This window comes from Gadus chalcogrammus, chromosome 14 (assembly GCF_026213295.1).
Source record: "Gadus chalcogrammus isolate NIFS_2021 chromosome 14, NIFS_Gcha_1.0, whole genome shotgun sequence".
In the NCBI taxonomy this organism is placed as follows: Eukaryota; Metazoa; Chordata; class Actinopteri; order Gadiformes; family Gadidae; genus Gadus; species Gadus chalcogrammus.
In genome coordinates, this window is record NC_079425.1 from 11246382 (window position 1) to 11265794 (window position 19413).

Here is a 19413-nt window from a genome sequence, read left to right on the forward strand (position 1 = left end):
ATGACATATAATTATCAAACAGTACAACGTTCTCATCATACTATGATGCTGCATTACAAATCTTGTTTTTGAAGTAAGGAAATCTCAAACTAAAAATATACCCCAGTTGAACCATTCTTATCTGGTCATTTGAAATATTTGTGTCTAAGGCCGTGTTCACGCCTACGAAAATGATCCGCCCCTGATGCATGCGCATCAAGCCTGCGCCATTTTATACAAACTTACTGTCAAAGAAGAAAAAAACAGGAACCGAAAACGATGAACAAAATAGCGGTTGTTAAACCTTGTAGATTGAGCATAAAATACTTTTCACTCTACAGTTACTAATTATATTTACCAAGACAGTTTTCACCTCGGAGGATGCTGCAAAAATAATACAAATCAAATCATATATCTAACGTTGCCAACCTGGTGGGTGGAGCGATGACGTCATCGTTTGCGTATCTTGGGTTCTCATGAATCCTAAAACGAAAAGGCGGGGTCGTTTTTCTTCTTTTCACCCTGGAACCTGGTTTTAAAAGAGTGTGTTTGCAGGCACCGAAAACTCCTCCTGGGCGGTCGGACCAAACATGCAAGACCTCTGCGTTTTTAGACAAAAATTCGCAGCCGTGTGAACAGGGCCTAAATGTTGCTGCCCTACATCTTGTTATCTGTTCAAACAGCTAATGGAATGTAGGCAAATAGCTTAAAGATGTTCTTACCCATCTGTTTAGTAGTCAAGGTAGTGTAGTGTAAACTATAAATCATTAATATCCTTGCTTCTCATGCACTGTGCATTTCTTTAAGACAGTTTTTTCGTGGAACCGATTTCAGTATTATATCAGGACTCTTTCCACATTTTTACTTGTGCTGCTTTTGTTTCTATATAACAGCTATACACATAGGTAAGACTTGCATCTGAATCTTGAGTCTGCATACTAGGCCAAGCGACCAATACAAGTTGGACTTTTTAATTGAATCAATTTCACCAATTTTGAATGTTTGTCTTAAACATGCACTATGTAAGTTATTCCATCAGCAACGTCTAGTGACTTGAATTGTAGACAACGCCCAAAAGCACATTTATAGACTACAGTAATTGGCTGAAAAAAAAGTTGCTCATTAACTTTACATGAATATAACCTTCCAGACTTGTATATTGTCATGTGGCAGCCATACTCTTAACAGAAAAAGGAGCTTGACAACACCCAACAACGTCGTGCGGAGGCTTATGAAACGTGAGCAAGCTTGCTGGTAAACTGTAGTCCAGTCAAACTAATTGCAAAATTGCTATAATTATCATTAAAGGTTTTATGTGATCCCTGGGGACATCCAAATAATAAAAAAGTATAAAAAATTTCACTTGGAGTGGATCAGGGGTGGATTTTCCGGACCTTCGCGTCACCACATCACACAAGTGACTGACGCTTTGTGCTTGTCTTTGCTTCAGTTGTATTGGGTTTCTAGGAATTTATTTCACACACAACCATCAGATACAACCTGTTTTGAATTGACATGTGCACTTTGGGGTGTCCCTTAACCCAAAATTACAATTTTTTTCCGATCCAATCAACGTCATACAAGTGTGGTTATAAATTTGCATTAGTGATATTTCTTCCATAAATCCAAGATGCACATCAGCACACAGCTTGAAACCTTAAATATGACCAACCTTGAAACATGCCTTGTCTGTACTGCTACATGCAACCAAACCTGTGCACTATGGACATTATAATGAGCAATTGAGTCCTTGACAATGGCATTTGCAGCACTTAGTGCTCCAACAAGGATTGAGGAGCAGGGTCCTGGTTGGAATGGAAGGATTAAGGCATGAGTCTTGGATCCTCCAGCCCCATTTCTCCTGTAGTTGCATATTTTCAATCCATTCCTGAAACAGATTTTACACTCTGAATCTGTGAAACATGGCAGACGAAGATGTTGGTGGCCAGTTCGAGGGTGGATAGCCGTTTAGCAGTCAGTCACCTTACCATAGAATCTTTATAGCCTGATGATTGAGAGAATCCTTTTTTCTCCAACTTTGCAGATTAATATACTTGGCCTTTCCCCTGCTGCAGCCATTAAATCCTTGGTAGCAGATTATGTTTGATACTGATACTGTTCTACTTATGATTCGCTTTCTCATACCAGACCAAAAGATATCCCATCCCAACTCCAAACACTCGAAAAAGAAATGTTGCTTACATCCTCATTGAACACAACTCTTGCATGCCTAATGTTCAAAAACTTGATGAAGAAGACTGCTTTGGCTGGGACATAAAGTACTGCACTCTTGTAGATAGAGGTATTCCTGAAGAATGAGGAGGTCGTTCTGGTTCGGTCATCTCCTAGAAGGATTTTTATTTGCCTCAATGCTGCTGCCACGGATGTATGAACTTTGAGCTCAGCATTTACCTGAATCTCAACGTTTGACAGAACATTTTTGACATGGTTGATATGAATGAAACTTTCCAGCCACTCTTTGAATTCCTCCTTTTACGACCTCCAAGAAATAGTCAGGCCACACACCCCAGCTGGAGTGCTCCGCTCAACTGCCTCAGCTGTACGCCTGGTACCGCCATCGCTAAGAGCAAGCAAAGGTCGCACAACAAAGTCACAACTCATCTCTGTTTTGGCACCGCAATGGTAAAACAAGCTCCCTGCTGATGTCAGGATTGCAGAGTTGCTCAACAGCTTCCACAAGAGACTCAAGGCTCACTTGTTCAAAGTTTACCTGGACTCTTCTAAGCCTACCCCCTTAGCCCCCACCGCCCCTTGTCCTCCCATACCCGTACACCCCAATAACAGCACTTATTGTATGTATAATAATATAATAATAAATGAAATTTATATAGTATATATGTTAGTATATATGTATAGTATGTTCTACGTCCTGGCACACCTGGCACATATAACTACACATATGTGTAGCTTCTCATCCTAGCTATCTTTGTTGTGTATGGGTAATCGGTTAACCTATCAAGTGTTAGTGCTTAGCACATCCTTACTGTACCGACAGCTATATATCGTTTTTTTTCTCTTTATTCTGACAAATGTACTTATTGTTAGTCGCTTTGGATAAAACAGTCTGACTATTACAGTGTTCACATTATTTGTCTCTGCACAGAACAGTTTGGACTGGATCCTGTTAAGAGTTTTTTCAAGGATATTGACTTGTCTGGACCAATTAGCACATGAGTATTTGCCAAATAGGAGGCAATAAATAAAAAAAGATGGTGGTGCCAAAGGAATGTGTAGCAATTTCTGGAGCAATCTAAATTACTTTATACGGAAAATTTACCGAAATCTGCATTGAAAACTAGAATATAGTTTTCCCCTAGTTCCAAGCGGACTCGGCAAGAGCAGAGAGAGCATGAGAATCTCTCTTGTATCCCAACCCTAATGTATGTCTGTTGTCATCAATGTCAAATGTATACATTTCTTTTATGTATGTTCTTTATGTGCCTATGACGAGAAATTAAGATGAGAAATGACGGATGGAAACTGAAAAAGAATTTCCCTAAGGGGACAACTAATAAACTAACTAACAAGATCGGATGGAGTCTTTTGAGAAATGTATTTGGAAGTAAATTGCTGTCTAGCTATTGCTAGACAGCAAAACGCAAACATGAATATCAGGATGGTATCACAAGGCTACAAAATGGGTGGAATATTGCTTTAAAGATGCTGTAGGTAAGATTTAACAGCTATTATTTGAGTGTAATTTGTTAGAAAGGGCATAGCCATCATTCACCCATCGGTGAGTGAAATGCGCTGTGAGAATATCCATTTGGAAATGGCTGCACCTGTCTCTGTATGAGCCTTATTAGATTCTAGACTGCTTCTAGGTCGTTTCTGACAAATCAGGGCATACCTTACCGGATTGGTTTAGAGGAATTCATCCTGTCAATCACAGGTGCGTGAAATGCAACACTTCTCATTGGTGGACGGAGGGAGCAGAGAGGGAGGGTTCTTTTGGTTGTTTAGTTTGAAAGTACCTTTTTGGTTTTCTTTTGTCTCTTTACAACTCCCAAATCTTCCCTTCATAGGTAGCACTCTTCAAATCACCATGTGATCTTAATAGTCTAGTAGAGAATAGCCCTCATGTAAATTGTTAACTATAAAGGTACTGTTTCTTAAGATGACACAATAGTCCTTGTTCCTACAATTGAGCAGTTCAACTTAAGCTGCGATTGACATTGCGCTCATAGAAGGTTTACAATATTGTATGTAGAGCATATTTTATAATGCAAAGCCCTACTCCTCTGAATGGCACTTTAAGATATGGTTGGGCAGAGGAACTCAACATACCCCAGTAAACAAATATGAGGGAGGTTGAACAATGGTTGTAGACACCTCAGTGTCTACCTGTACATGGGTAGGTCTACCTACCTACCTACCGGTCACTAATGACAACACTAAAAACTTATCAGCAGGAGAAACATTGTTGCTTTTAATCGGGGCTGTTGCAATAGGTTAAAACATTGAGAAAGAAACGGCCAGACGTATTTAATGTGTTGACATCTCAATCTATTTTAATTTGGGCATTGAGCATCATTCAGAAACCTATAGTTTTCAGACATTTCAGTAAAAAAATGACCTGCCATTTTTTGCTCCCAATACTAGGTTCACATAATTTATGGGTCTGGGTTCTCCTGCACACTGTATTCTGGAACATGCTGTGGTGTATCTGTGTCATTCATTGTTATTTGATTCCAGCTTCTAAAGTTTCAAAGAAAAATAATCCCCCTTTCATACATTTTCTGTGGAAGTAAGAGCAGAAGTTGATTTACATTATCTTGCAGTTTAGTCTTTATCTGACTTTACTGCATTCTGTTACTCGCATAATAAGGCCATCTACCTTATTTTGTCTACAAAAGTTGGATCAAACAACATCCTTCATTCATTCTAACATTTGTATAATTTCATTTTTTGTTTTTTACTCTGACCTCTCAAATTGTTTAAGCGAAAGTGCACATGTATTTTAGAAAGTCAATTTCCGTACATTTTTGTCTTACGTCAGATCCGTTGATTCTTAACTTGCACTATTGTTCAGTACTTTTGTCACTGTAATATGTCTGGTCAAAAAGATCTGCAGAATCTTTTCATGCGATGTCTTTGCCAAACAAAGTTCAGATGAAAAGCGCTGTTGTTAGTGTATATAGTAATTATAAAACTGATAAAATGAGTCTATAGTAATTACTCTTTTCTCAAATGTGTGGATATGTATGTAATTTAGTTTTCAGGGCCATTTACATTTTGTCTGTTTTGTTTTTGTTTCTAAACTTTTTGTTTAACTCCTCCTCTGTTTTTGGCCACACCAAGTTGTGAAAGAGGAGGTTGGTGAATAATTAATCCTTGAATTAAACACTCCAGCTAGGGACGCTAGGGCTGATTGACGGCCAGATATTAGGCCCTTGTGTCGTAAGGTTGCAAGTTTAGTCTGAGGTTATCAGTGGCCAGAAGAGTCTTTCTCCCTCCCTGCTTCATTACTTTCACGAGTAGAGCATTTCATAGTGGAGTGATGGGGGCGTGGTGTGAAAGACAGTCTGGGACTTCATTAGCCAAATGGGCTGCCTCAGTCTATGAAGCACCAAATTGTTTGGCCCTGTTGAACAGACAACCCCCTTGTGGGTGCTTCACCACACTGTCCTGTTGAAATTCAGCCTCAGACATCTTTATTACATAAATGGTCACGCTCAAACATAATTTTCTGATACTACAAAACTACATGCCATGTTGTTCTAGGCGCGCACACAACTTATGTAGTGATTTCCAAGGCTTAATGCTACCTTTGTTTGTGGGCACCTTACAAATCGATTTTAAAGCTGTTGAAAGAAAGTCTTTGGGTCATCTTTGGGCTGAGTAAAAAAAATGGTCATATGTATTGTTGTGTTTTTTAAGGCATTGGATTGCCATGCCATTTATGAGCCTGTTAATGATAGGCAAAATAAATATGGATCCATTAAAAATGAAAGCGCTGAAGCCTCTGCAAGGTGGACCCCTGGGAATCAATTCTGAATGCAGTCTTAAATGGTATTATTATAGTTTATTGGCTTGCATGCAATATCGTTGGATGTGGGAAAAACAAACAGTGGGAAGCCCACCCAAATGCAGAATTGATGCTGTTATAGGGGTTGTATTAAAATATTTACATTTGCTTCTGGTGTGTGAGCGTGGCTATGCTAATCGGATGTATGCCCTGTGGAACTAGATGGAGATGACTCATTCTTGCAACACGTCTCTGATTAGAGTTCTCGGTGAGGCTTAGAAACTGCCTTGCTTTATTTGGATAGTCTTTTACATTATTTTAAATAATAGCACATTTTCAATATGAAGCAAATTTAATCATGTGGGTTTGACTCATGAAAAAGTTTAATAATATATATATATATATATATATAATATATATATATATATATATATATATATATCAAGACATGTATTTATTCAAATGAAATTGTATATAAAGCGGAATAGCTATTCTATAATCATTCTTTAGTGTCCACTTTTTGCCTTTTCACGGCATTGCATGTTCTCAGCAACAACTGAGCTTGTCTAGTGTATGTGCAAGTAAATTGAACTTAAAGTGTGATTTAAATAAAATATAACTTAATGCATAATAATCACTTTCTTTTTCCTTCTCTGTAAAACGGCTACTAGCAGACTGAGAATAGTAACAACACAAAGATAAAGTACATAGCACACTCATTCATTTAACGAACAACGTGAAATGTTTCAGGCCTTAAAACTATTTTGGACCTAAATGACCAATCGTGCAGGAGATGATATTGGTGGCTGGGGTCTGCCGGAGCAGGCTTTTGTTTGAAAGGAGGTTGGGCAATAATGTTTGTTGAATGATTAGTTACTCAAGATGGAGATGAGTGTCTCAGCAGAAGAACTTTGGAGTGATTCATGAAAGTAAAAATTAGCAGTTGGAAAGGATTGATTACACTTTTACCTGGATCCTGACAGAAATGTTGTGTGGTGTTGGATGCTCCTGCTAGGGAGCCAGTCCCTATGGCCCCTGCACAGGCTCCTCCTGGCTACGGCCACACTGTCTAGTGGTATCGACTTCCTGGTCACCAGCCTGAGCATGCCCACTAGCTACAACCCCATGGTGCTCCTGCCATGGGAGTATGCATGCTCCCCTTCTGACTAGGAAACTCGAGAAATTATTTTTACCATTTTCACTGATGTGCAGCATTGGGAGTGTATTCAGTCCTTAAAAATATAATATCCATTTCAATATTGCACTTCAGTCAATCAGCCTTGCAGACATTAAGCAATGGAGAACAGCTATGCATCCTTGACTAAAGGTCATGGGAAAGTTACATTTATGGTTTTCAAATGTTATGTTCTGGTTGATGCTAATCCCAAATTAATGACTAATGTTGCTCAGGCCATGTCCTGCCCTCTCAATGGGATGGAGGACACAAGTGATGATTAACGCCAACAAAGAGAGCTTCTATTTGTCCACTGTCCAGCTGTCTTATCTTACTAAGGAAGGCAGGTAGTATGCTGCTCCAGAGTGGTTTGGGGCAGTTTTTATGTACAGCTAAACATTAGCATGGAGAGGGTTTTAATAATTTTAGACTGCATTATCATTCATAGTGCATTGCACTTAGCCATTTACAAAATGAACTTTGTGGAGCCCGATTTTACAGACACCATCTCACAAATCAGACAAGTTTTTATTTTTTTTACTTTATTTTATTTCTTATTTTTATTTCTCAGTCAATTCTGCATCACATTCAAAGTAATTTAAAGTTATTTAGGCTGGCACAAGGCAAAACCTTATCGTTACTCACTATATTCAAATAAATGACCACAGGAAAAGGTGTACACTCCAGTTATTGCTGTTGGTTTTTAGCACGGGACCATATGTTTGCATTGGATCTATGTCATGGCCTGCTACATGATGTGTACCACTCAAACACATCTAGAATAAACACTGATTTAAAGCAACAGCGCATATTTGGCTTGTAGGTGGGGTTGAGTAGGCTCTTTAATCCTGAGGTTAGTGTTCCTATTGTAAAGAGATTCATGCTACGAAAGGCAGGTGCAGCATACCATTTAACACACCTTTGTCAACATGTTTTTAATTTCATGTTTCTGCAAGATACTATCTGACTTGAATGCATTTAAATTAAGTGTGCATTATATATGTTATTTGTTATTATATTTGTTTTATCTGATACATTATGTAATACACATACAAAGATTGACCCACTGCTTCAAGTTGCGCATGTCTCAAATCTTCAATGTTCAATTTGATGTACAAAATGTGGTGTATCATTGTTGAGTCATATATAAATGTTAAAACGAGTTCAGTCATTATGGCTGAAGTAGCACACTAATAAGACAACCCATTTTAACAGAAGGAACATGTACAGTTGGTGTTATCTGGAGGGCAGATAACAACTTTATCAGTATGTTTGCTCCATCTCTGTCCCAAACATCCTCCCTCCTGTTTCTCCAGTTCGTTTTTATTTCACCCTGTATGGTCAAACCAGCGTTCAAACGACCGGAAACATCCCTTTCAAATGCCTCTAGATATCTCCCACTCCCTATTAGCATGTCTTCCACTGTGAAGTTTCATTTAGCTTGGTTCCTCTTTACACTCCCTAATGGACTTGGCCCTGTTCTGCTTTTGTCTTGCTTTAGTACCGTGAAATTCACCTTCGGGGAAAGGAAGCCATCATTTCTCAAGCTTCTTTACATGTTGTAAATATAGTTGATGATTTAACCCCCTTCTTTCAAATCCATTTTCTTCATTTGGGCTTATATAGTTTCCATTGTTTGTACACCATATTGACAAGAGTGCAATGCTTAAGAGAAATCGTTCAAAGCAGCAGCAACGAAGCGAATAGTCATTTTAAATGGAGATGCTACATAACGTTTGACCTAATTTTACTTTTGTTCTTGTTTAAATAAACTGTAGGGGTCTTTCACTTTCCCTCTCACTATTCTGCTGTCCTGTAAATAATGCATTTTACACATTTATATCCACATTTATATATTAGTTATGGCCACTTAATAATTTAAAGGTACAGTATGTAAGTTTGCCATAAACTTGCATACTATTTAAAATATTGCCCGAATTGTATTAGACTAATTACACATTAAGTAATGGTGCAAAAAAGTGTCCCATTAAAAAAGAAAAGCTTGAGTCACCAATTAGCGGCAGTACAGAAAATTTGGCGCGCTAACCATGGACGTATTAAACTAACCATTGACAGGCTGACATTACTTCGCCACAGCAAAGGCGCCGCGATACAAGAATAGTTCCATTTTATGTACTGCTCAGAGTACTGCTTACTAAGCTAAGTTAGCATCTCATTCAAGGAATACATTATTGCTGCTCATATATATGCAGCACGAACATTTGATAAATAGGTTAACAGCGTTTTTTATTTATGTCTTATTAGTGTTACTTAACCAATGTGTTCAGAGTTTACTCATGTAGTTCTAGCAATACCGATATGCACCTTCCAAGCAATTACCACTAAAACAGCATGGCAGGTATACTATGATAACCTGTATTACAATATCAGACATTGTTTTTTAGCTGTTCGCTGCTCGCCATCTGAAATGAAACTCGTCAAAGAGTAATTTCCTGGTAGAGCAAGGTGAGTGGCTTGGCATGTAGGGCAAAGGGACTCAATGAGACCAATACTCAAATAAGCCGTACGGCAACCCGTACATGTTTTTTTCATGTTTAATATGTTTTTGTTTTATTTTATCAGATTGTTTATGTTCAAAACATTTTCAAGTCATTTTCCAACACCACTGAAAAACATCTGTTTCTCGATGGATAATTTGTCCTGGACGCAACTAGGGACTTTTGATGCCAAAATGTGGACAGACGTATCCTTAAAAGTATTCAGAATCTTTAAGGCCCTGTTTATACAAGCCTTTCCAAACTCATCTAATCCCAAATTTTGGGGTTGTGAGATTGCAATACGAAAACTTGTTTTATCCATCTAAAGAAATGCATGGTAGTACAAGATATGTACACTATTAAAACCACAGGCTGTGTTCGCTACATTCAATCAAATTTGACTAGCGATAGATTCCCAATGAAGAACTTCTCACTGAAGAGTTAAGTCACATGCTCAGCTAAGAGATTCTGCCAACCATGGATGTGGTGCAAACCTGAAACCTGTATGTGGGTGCGCATATCAAGCAGGGATTTTTTTTACTGCCCCAGGTCTGAACAGGCTGAGACAGTTGGGCCATTTGTGTAAAATGGCAAAAATCTATACATAGCAATACAATCTAGATTTATAAACAATGCAGATCTAGATATGTATCTCATGTGAACAGTGCATAAAGGTAGGTTTGACTAACAACAATTCGATGCCCCTCAAGCTCTCCCACCCTAGACAGATATATGTAAATAATTATGTCATCAGTCTTCCATTGATATGACTTATTCTGTATAGTATTGCTGTGAACCACAGTGAAGACCGAACACCCAGGTTAAGTTTTCTTCAACAGGCTAGACAATGACTGTTGCACAGATGCCACCGGCGACCACATTTGGCCATGTTAAACCATTTTTGAACTGTGGCTACCCAGTTGGCAACCATGTAGTCCCATTAGAATAAGGGAGCTGAAGTGGGAGGGAACCTTAAAAAAGGACCAACAGGACAGAATTAGTGTTATTCCATTATTTTCTCATACCCACATCCCCAAAGGAACACTATAAGCAACTTGGATTTTTTCTCCTCACAAGAATTGTATGTCAAGCAAAGATAGGTATTTACCATTTGACACTTGCATTGTCTTCCACAAGTACTCTAGGGATACTTATATCAGCCTTTTATGGGCCGATACAGGTGACGGTGTCAACATCATAGTATTGGCAAAAAAAAAGCCTGATTGTATTTTTTTTTTTAAAATGTCCATTGCATTTTCCTTCTGTTTGTGTTGTGTGTTATTTTATTTTTCCCATTAGGGCCCACATAAAACCTAAACCAAATGAAAATATTCTTGCTTAGGCAACATTTGTTGTAAATTAGCAGACTATATGCTACATTGCTGAACGAGTGAGATGGTCTTGAAAAAGTCTCCCGTAAGGCCATTAGATTCAATTCACCTTCACCCTGACAGTTTTGAAGGTTATCAAACAATATGGACCAGAACTGGTTGTGTTTTGCGATGTTGAGACAGAGAGTCATTGTTGTTCCCATATAATAAATATTTTTATATATAATGGCTGTTATATTTGAGGATCCGCTCCATAAGAGTACATTCGTTCTCTACTTATATCCTAACCAAGCTACAAGACACCGTCTTGAACATTTCAGCAAAAAAAAATTGGAAAATGTTCTTTGGCCAATAATAGATTCAGGGAGTCAGAAGTCATTCTTTCCTTAAAAAACTGGTGTATATTGATGTGAAGCAGAATATGGCTGGAATGAAATGAACTCTGAATACAAATTGACTTGGCTTTTTCACAATGGTTTTTAGATCTAAACGATGCTGGTTCCTGAAGACAGCTAAATATGTAAAAATGAATCTTTGCCCATGTAGGGCACTTACTTTATTGATAATAGTTATGTGGGAAATCAAGCAAAATTGAAATGCTTACGCATTATGAAATAGTTAAAAAGTATGTGTGCTGTGCAGTTTTAAGGCATACTGTTTTGACAACTATATTTTAACAGCTCCACCCCCTCCAGTCCGTAGACAAGGTCTGATAAATAGATTGACTGCCCACCTCTCACGTAGTAGGAGAGATGCTGCTTCAAGATGCTCGGGCCAGAACTTGTAATTGGCGATCGTCAGCAGAGTGCGTGACGCTCTTGATTGCATTTAATAATAACAGGTTTGATGTAAGAGAAATGCATTAAGGCCTACGCGTGCGTTGATTCACACACACTTTGATCCTGTTGTGTTGATGATACATTATCTGCCTGTTCAGGCTAAATTTCGGCGATACTGGTTACGTTTCTCCTTCAGAAAAACATAAAAATAAACCAGAGCTCATTGAAGCTACAAGCAGAAACAGACAGTTTGACGTGGGGGTGGGAGTGGAGAGTGATGACTCTGAGTGCACAGAGGAGCCTCCTTCATCTTTTTCAGGATCCAATCACTTCTTTGACCAGCTGTCACCATTGCGATATTCTCACCAACCTTTTCTGCTATGATATTAGTTTTTGATTGCATGGATAGGAGAAGCTTAGACTGAATGACCTCTATTAAGGTGTCCTGTGCATTGCATATTTAGATCAAATAAAGGTCATGTATATCATATACGATATGCCAGTATAGCAGCATATATTTATACCAATTTAGATTTTATTTTTATGGCAGCAGATGTTTTGAATGCAATATGCCTCAAACAAAAGCTCATCATTTAAATAATGAGGAATGAGCAAACCATACTCAAAAATGTGTTCCAACCTAAAATCTAAAAGGTAATGCAAAAGCTTCAGAGACCAAAGCATGTCTAAACTAGTACCGATGCCTTGTGAGATGCCTTTATTTAAACTCTTGCAAAAAGATTTAAACCCAGTGTTGAATAGAAAAGGAATGTTAGTATTTGTCCTAACTATGTAGCATTCCGTGGACAAAAGAGAGATTACTTCGACATACAGACAGGCCGCTTGAAACAGCCCTCTGGCCCAGTTTAAAAACCTATTTCATGTGTACTTTTAGCATGCATATTACACCCAGACAAAATTGTCTGATAATTGTCCAATGCTTAAGGGTGGGGAAAAGGCCACAGTCCATCGTCAATGATGACAAAATCACATAACCTTTTGTCTTTTGTTGAGTTTCCCCACTTCACAAATCATATGTCATGTAGGAAAACTGAGTGAGGTTGGGCCTTACACATATGACTTTTTAAATAATGACACTTTTTTTGGTGAATGCTATTTGTTAAGCATGGTTTTCTCATTGTGTCGACTGTTGGATTGAGATGTGTTTATTAGATATTATATTAATTATGAGTATTTTTATTTAACATTTTCAAAAGTTGATAATAAACATGAAATCTTGTTGATGGCAAAAAATAAAATGTTATTGTAGCCAATGCAAAGATATGCATTTTCACCAAACATTCACATAGGGAATTCTAGTTTGAGCAGTGAGCCCAAAGTTTTCTGAAAGTTTGAAGGTAAATACTCGGCACGCAAGAACTATGCCATCGTCATCACCTTTAAATTCAGCTATCTAAAACATTCGCTCACAACGTCAAATAGTATATATTTTTCCTATGTGTCCTTGCATTTTGCAATGAACTTTGTGTGATGGAGGGAAATGTAAACCCAGCACCTACACCCTTTCCATGGCAACGGACGCGACAAGGAAAAGCGATCCGGTACCCGTGTATCTGTCTCCCTAATGGTCTGTCTGTTAGTGTAACAAGATCTGTAAAAACTCCCCTCAGTGACATTTTAGATCCCTCACTGTAACTGACCTAGGCTGGGGAGACACTAGTAGGATTTAGATGAGTACTCGGCCCTCTCTCAGGTTCCTGTCCCCCTTTTCCTAATGAATTTAGCCATAATAACGCATCTAAGATGTAAGCCCGGGGTATTATGGCCCCGATCTGTCTCTTTTTCTGTTCCCACATGAGCAGACTGAACCACCATCATCCATATGCATAAATGTATAAATCCACCAGTCACAAAGGAAAATGATTCGCTATATATATCATCTGTTATCAGTTAACCTAGTGGAGGCATGAGAACTATGACCGTTGTGTTTAAAATGGAAATATCTAAGAAATTGCCTTGGGGTTGTTTGGTTTACTTTGGTTTACTTTGGTTGAGTTTGGTGCTTTGCATTTTCCCTTTATGTTGTACTGCACCACTCTGACCACTCCTAACTCTTCTGTTCCCTCTGCTGGGAAAGGCAGATATTACACGTCCCATCCAGAAGACCTTATAAAACAGCTGTTTTCTTTTCATGTATGCATAATGGAGGAGCTATACATTTGATAATTTATAGATTATTTGACTATTTGTTTGTTTCTTAGGATTTCCTGGTCACGATTCAGCTAGTAGTTAGAACTTTGCTGACACCCTTTGGTATGAAATATCAATGTGAATGACTCACTCCTAATGCCAATGAACTTTGTAAATGCCAGACCAAATGTAGCCAAACCCTTTAGAGTTTGTTTTCTCTCTGGTCATGGATATGGCATTTCTCACACCCACCACTCTGTCAGGAACACAGACATATAATGCCCTTTATCTTGTCTTTTTGTGTAAAGGATCTAGTCTTGTGTTGAGTGAGGGTTTTCTCGGGATAACATTTAATGTTTGCATTATGAGTACTATAAACATTCGATGCCGCCGGTACTCTTGTATCTCTAAATTAATATTAATGTGAATGCTGCAAGTCTTTCCCTTAATCTTAAGTTTTTTCATATCGTCCATTTGGATTTGAGGTCTCTGTGATGCAACGTGAAAGATAAGCTCTTTGATCAGTTAGTCCTCAGTTAATGGATTATTTCCGGAATAATTTCTAAAAATAGAGAGCCGCACTACATCATGGTTGGGATATTGTTAGCTATATTAAATAGTTATGAAACAATTTCAGAATTTCGATTTTTTTAATCTGGGCAGAACAGCGTTCACATATGGGACTGTGAACACTGTTTTTCTTTGAAGAATACTGCAAACAAGTAAATTGCAATTTTCTCTCTTCAGGTGGCTTATGTCCACATTGAAGGTAAAGGCTTTCTTACTTTACTGTTTGTGTTGCTGTTGTATTTTCTTTTTCCTGTTTTGTATTGAACAGCACAACAGGCAAGTTCATTATGCGTGTGAGTCATCACACTAGCCCACACCCCCTCCCATCTGCTGCTGTGCTGTGCGCTAGCAGGCAGAGGGAAACGCCATTGATCACTCCTTCCCTCACACATGCACGCACACACCCCACCTTCCACGTCACTATCGATTGACATGCTTAATGTTTTTGTGGGGAAATAGCAGGCATTTCCTATTGTGCAATTCCCATCTGTTGGCTGCCAGAGAGTTCAAATTGCTGTCAAAATAGCCTTGCATAAGTTCAAACAATTAGAAGCAGTTATTCCACCTTTTTTGATGCCTGTAGACGATTATGCCTGCAATTTAATTGCAGGCATAAAACAATTTAAGGAAAATTGTTGGTAAATCTTAAAGAGCTGCAGTTCACTGGTTTGGTATATCCTTGAGTTGTTCACATTTAGATTCGAACAGGGATTTTCTGAATACACAGTAAAGTGTCACAATCTAACCCTGTTCTGTCGAACCTGAAAATGCTATATGAATCAAAAGAGGAATAGATTAATTAAATGGAAGGAAGTTAATCGCCTGAGCAAGTTCTTCCCTATCCACCACACTTTCTATGGTCATGGTTAGCTAGTTAGTTTTTCCTCAGTTGGGGTCAAATGCGCTGACCACCGCAGGTGTTTAAGCCGTGCCGATGCTGAACAACATATCACTTGTTTTTCTCCAGTGTACGTGATGAGGGAAGTTATCTTTGGAGGGAACTGGAAACGACTAGTGGTACTATGAATGTTTGGCATTCTGTCGTGTTGTTATTTTTACGCCGCTCCTGCTTAGAATACCGACTTTCACATCAACCATGTTGCTTCAGGGTGTTGCTCTCAATATTCCCCTCTTTAGTCAGACGAGCGTTGCCGCGACCACATTTAATGGTGACGGTGAGAAGCGGGTCACACTATGAGTACTTTGTTCCTGTGAGGACTGTCAGCTAAAGCTATTCAAGTACAACTCTCAAACACGAACAAAAAGCTCCCAAAACACAAGCGATGCGCTCCAGTTGGGATCCTTCTTTGGTGCTTTGTGGGGCATCTGTTTCTCTGGATGTCTGTGTAGCCTTCGGTAGAGACATGGGTGGTACGGTGGCTGGAACTGGCTTTAATTTATTTAATGACATTTTTCTGTTAATTTGTTCCCTGTGTTATTTTATTTACTGAATGAATGCATATGAGGGGTCCTACTTGGTCTGTACTGTGGATAGTCAGACTGGGTCTGTGTCACGGTAGTGTCTGAGTTACCAAAATACTCCATGACATGGATGATGTTCAACAATGTACAACTTTTAATCATTGCGGGGATGCCTTCCCCCCTTTTTTTCCTCTTTTAAAGTAGCTGCTTAAATTTTACTTGCATCTACCTCGTCTACCTCAATAGGATTCCCATCACTGGCCTATTGGTGTGCAGCAGAAACCCTTATTGGAGTATGGTGATTGGGACACTAATAGCTCACAGTGGATATAATGCATAGCACAGCCAGCTAACCAACTAGAACTAAACACCTATTGTGAGACTCCATAAATCCTTGCTCTCTAAATATTCATAGAAAATATTTAAGTTTTAACATTTTATTGAGTTACTTCCAGATAATAAACATACAACATTTAACACACCAACACCTGCAAAAAAAGAACTGCCATTCATTCAAAGACACAGATTACAAACTTATCATAGATTCATAGTTTCATGGCCTGTTTCTTAAACATATAGACTTTACTGGTACTTTCCCAGACTGGGTCATTTTAGTTTAACGTGACTTTGGGATGGATGGGTGTAATCCAGTCTCCACCATTAGGCTATAAATGCCTTCCTCCCATAAATAACATTCAGAACATGGCAACAAAGGTGGTTGTCGGAGCCAAACTGCTTGCTCATGGATTCACCTAATATCGGATCACACAGTTAACATTGAGCATTTCATTCACATCGTCTACACAGGTGGTCCTGGACATGACGTTTGGAGGCGGGGGTCACACCAAAGAAATACTGAATACGTATTCTGATGTAACGGTCCTGGCCCTAGATCGAGACCCTGTGGCATTCGGTTTGGCCCAGCAGCTAGCAAAGCAGTACAAGTAAGTTCCCTTATTTATACGATCCATCAAAGATACGTCATTTAATGCATCCCTAATAATATGATAGTGCAAACTCTGCACACAGCCTGTGGAAGCATCCACCCATCATAGTCACGCACACGTTATTTCTGGCCTCTGGTAAACATCCGTTTAGCTGCCAACCGTGTTGCAGTGAAACACATCTCCCTCACTTTTCTCGAACTCAATACGAATCCAAACACCCGTTAGTCGCACAATCCATTCTCAGCCGCTCCTCCGTCTTAAAGATTATCATACCCCCACGCACGCTGGTGGGCCCGGCGTGTCATTTGTCAGAAGCAACGGCCCACGACTGCAGCGTGAGGGAGATGCTGCCTCCCACTGAGAATCCATCAGATAGGAGTGGGCAGGAGTGAGGTAGGAAGGACAAACCCAAAGAAATTAGGGTAGAGCGAGGAAGAAAAGAAGAAGGAGAGAGAATGGAGCATGAGCTAAAAAAAAGGAACAGGGAAACACCAGGACACAATGTCTAATAAGGGAGAGAGAACCGTGTGTGTGTTGGTGCGTGCCTGTGCGTGTGCGTGCGTGGGCAAGGGAGGGAGGATGAAAATGAGATGATGGCGTGGGAAGGAATCCTTGTACGTAGATCTTGGGGAAACCTCTCTCAGGGGAATCTACTGGAGCTGCAAGAGGGAAGGAGCAAAAACAGAGAGAGAGATGGGGGGAGAACAAGCATGGCATTCTGTTAGCCGCACTATACCCCCGTCCTAAAGCCTTTTGCACACCCACTCGTGATGTAAGTTAAGAGTTGCTGGAGAAATCTAGCAATTAGCCAATATTATTGGAAGCCTGAGTAAAAGACCTTGGCAACCCACACGCTGCACCCACACATCAAGGTTGGAGAGTTGTCTGATTCCCTTCCTCCTTCCATGTTCTACAGAACACATTGGTAATGCATACTGTGTAGGAGCGTGTCCTTAGTCACTTGTAGTTAAATAGGTTGCAAAGAACGAGACGTCTTTCTGGGAGAATCCGGCGCTCTAGTTCGTGAATGTAGATACTTTGTCTGTCTTGAAGTAGGTAAGTGTTTTGTATGTATTGATTTTTATTTCCACTGTGTGAATCATTTTAGAACATCATCCTGATCCCTGCCTTGATACTACCTTATGTATCAATGGAGACCTCACACATCAGGAAACAAACCTCCCTTTATTCCTCTGCTCCCATGTGGGCTCCTGTTTGGATTCATTGTCATCTGGTAGTGAAGAAGAATTTAGTTGCAATGATGCACATAGCTCAGGATGACAATGTGCATCCTCGAGATTTTAACAAGGTGAAGCCCCACTGCAACATTGTCTTTGCGTATTATCAATAAGCAGCAAACAAACAAAATCACTCATACGTACATTACTTAAATATATAAATATTTTATGTTTGAGGCCAGCTTACCCTGCTACAGGAAGATGGGTAGCAACAGTGGCGCCAACCTAGCAACCACCAAACCTTTTGAGTTTATTCAGTAACATCTTAAAGTAATTTAAACGCCAACAAAAGGCCCAAAGAAACGCTTTGAATGATCTCACACTGACGGATGCTGCCTTGGGAGGGATTTCATTGGATGATGAAATGCCTGACGACATGTTAATAGCCCATGTTGCGTCCGAGGTTCCAACATGTTTGACACACTCCATTGTAGTTACCACAGCACCCCAGCTATCTCCACAATGTCGTGTGTACATTTTCCTATGTCTGAAACCTCTAAGCGCAGGCTAACACTTGAGTTAAACCACAACATATTTGGTCCATAAGGATCCATTTAAGCACTTTATTTTTGCATTGTGTCTGGGACAGACATGAATGTACTTTCAACACCTAAGCACTAACCTTTGGTTAGCTGAAGGTGTTTTTGTTTAAAAAGAAAATGTGTGTACATTTTAAGTACATCACAATAAGCTTCACCGGAAGGTTGATTCAGGTTGACTAATTCCTAACCAAAATATAATTATTAGATGTTCTTCACCTTTTTCTGTAGATATTTTCATTACTGGCCCCCCTGTAGAAAACAATCAATCAGTATCTTGTCTTATGGTTCAGTGACGCAGGTAAAGGAAGTGAGCGGGTCAACACAGGGAATATTTCAGGCTTGATTTGTGAAGAGGCAACGCGTCTTGTTGAATGAGCATGCACTCACACAGTCTGTTGTGAGGCCTGCCAATACTAGAATTGGTGGATTAGGACTTGTTTTGTGGAGAAACCACAATACGTTTCTCCAGTTGGTCGTAATTATACATCAGGTCACACAACAACATTGTGTGACCCGATATCTTTCAAACATTTTCTTGCACTAGTTACCTTAGTATAAATGGCATGTTGCAACTGTACCACCGTTCTTGTAACACTTTTGGCCTTGAACATTGTGAATAACAATTACAAAAAAGTTTCACATAACCTCAATGTCATGCCAACTCAGTCACCGGCGACCATACGGATATTGACAGGGTTCTTCACGAAGCATTACTCTGGCAGAAGAGTATACTTCCTATAGTAATTTAAGCCAATTGCTTGCTAGCCATTTATGTCAAGAGAAAAGGGAGTTC

General features: G+C 39.3%; 1 protein-coding gene across 2 annotated transcripts in view; it reads left to right on the forward strand.

Annotated features, from left to right (window-relative positions):
• LOC130403343 (12S rRNA N4-methylcytidine methyltransferase-like) overlaps positions 1–19413 on the forward strand; it is a 36609-nt gene that overhangs the window by 6719 nt on the left and 10477 nt on the right. For both annotated transcript variants that reach the window (XM_056607656.1, XM_056607657.1), the window contains exon 3: positions 16701–16837. In XM_056607656.1, coding sequence (XP_056463631.1) covers positions 16701–16837 — 137 coding nt within the window. The remainder of the gene's footprint in view (positions 1–16700; positions 16838–19413) is intronic.